This window comes from Xenia sp. Carnegie-2017, unplaced genomic scaffold, assembly GCF_021976095.1.
Source record: "Xenia sp. Carnegie-2017 unplaced genomic scaffold, XeniaSp_v1 HiC_scaffold_5, whole genome shotgun sequence".
Taxonomy (NCBI): domain Eukaryota; kingdom Metazoa; phylum Cnidaria; class Anthozoa; order Malacalcyonacea; family Xeniidae; genus Xenia; species Xenia sp. Carnegie-2017.
Genome location: NW_025813515.1, coordinates 372,166 through 373,441, shown reverse-complemented (window position 1 = coordinate 373,441; position 1,276 = coordinate 372,166). Strand labels below are relative to the sequence as shown.

Here is a 1,276-nt window from a genome sequence, read left to right as displayed (position 1 = left end):
AGGAACACATTTTTACTTTATAGAAAATGTTTTTCCTTCATTGACATCCCTTAGGAATTTCTGGAAAACAATCTGGTATGAGCGGTAGATTAACACACCTTGAAATCTCTACATGAGGTGTTCAGTTAGAAAAGGGGACAATATGTGACATGGGACAACATTTCATGTATGTGAAATAGCTCTGGTTTAATATTATCCCAGTCAAATTGTCAAAATAAAAAGCTTCATGCATCAGAAGACTCAAAATCACAGGTTATAGTAAACAGCTTCTCATGTAATCAATGTTAGTTTTCTCAAATCTTAAACAATGTGAAGTATAACTGTCTAATGATTGAATGATCAATGATTATAAACTGAAAAGCCCAAAACATTTGTTCATGATAAATTAAATAATAGTATGGCGCCTTATGTTGCCGTGTGGTTGCCGGCTTAGAATTGCGCCAACGTATCCTCTGCCTGTCGTAAAAGACGACTAAAAGGGGTTGGTGTAAGGAAGGGCATCCTACCGTAAAACTTTTGCTCCAACAAAATTCATGAACTTTGGAAAAGAAGACATGGCCCCCAGTTCCCGGCAGCCTTTCAGTAGGCAGGGGGTGCGAAGAATCTCCGTATCAATAGTCGAAAACTTGGGGGTGAGAGTTGGTTCTACTAACGTTGGTGGAAGTGTCACCCTTCGGGTAGGCACAGTGAACGTTGGGACAATGAAGGGAAGGAGTGCAGAAGTGGCGGACATGTTGAAAAGAAGGAAAGTTGATGTGTGTGGGTTTCAGGAGGTAAGGTTTAAAGGTGAAGGTACGAGAGTCATAAAGGGCGAAGATAATGGAGCGAGATTTAAGTGGTTTTGGAAGGGAAACGGAAGTGGCACGAATGGTGTTGGCTTTGCGATAAGAGAGGATTGGGCGAAGTCGGTTGTAGCAGTGAAGAGAGTTTCGGACAGAGTCCTGAGAGTTGATGTAAGTATTGAGGCCGAAGTTGTGAGTTTCGTTGTGGTGTATGCTCCGCAGGTTGGACGAAGCGAGGAGAAGGAAAAGTTCTACGACAGCGTGTATGCAGTGAGCAGAGAGGGCGATGTGTGATGCTTGGTGATTGGAACGGTAATGTGGGAAGCGTAAGGATACTGTGCGCATGGAGGTTTTGGAGTTGGTGATATGAATGCTGAAGGCGAGGCGATATTGGGTTAGCAGCGAGTTGTGGGATGGTGGTAGTGAATACGTGGTTTATAAAGGAAGAAAGCAAGCTTGTGACGTATGAATCTGGTGACAGTAGGATGGTGGTG

General features: G+C 43.3%; 1 protein-coding gene across 1 annotated transcript; it reads left to right on the top strand.

Moving 5' to 3' along the window:
- Positions 1-554: 554 nt before the first annotated feature.
- On the top strand, positions 555-1,076 carry LOC124456442. The gene has a single exon (XM_047006888.1). It carries the CDS (start codon positions 555-557, stop codon positions 1,074-1,076), a length of 522 nt encoding a protein of 173 aa, XP_046862844.1.
- Positions 1,077-1,276: the final 200 nt, after the last annotated feature.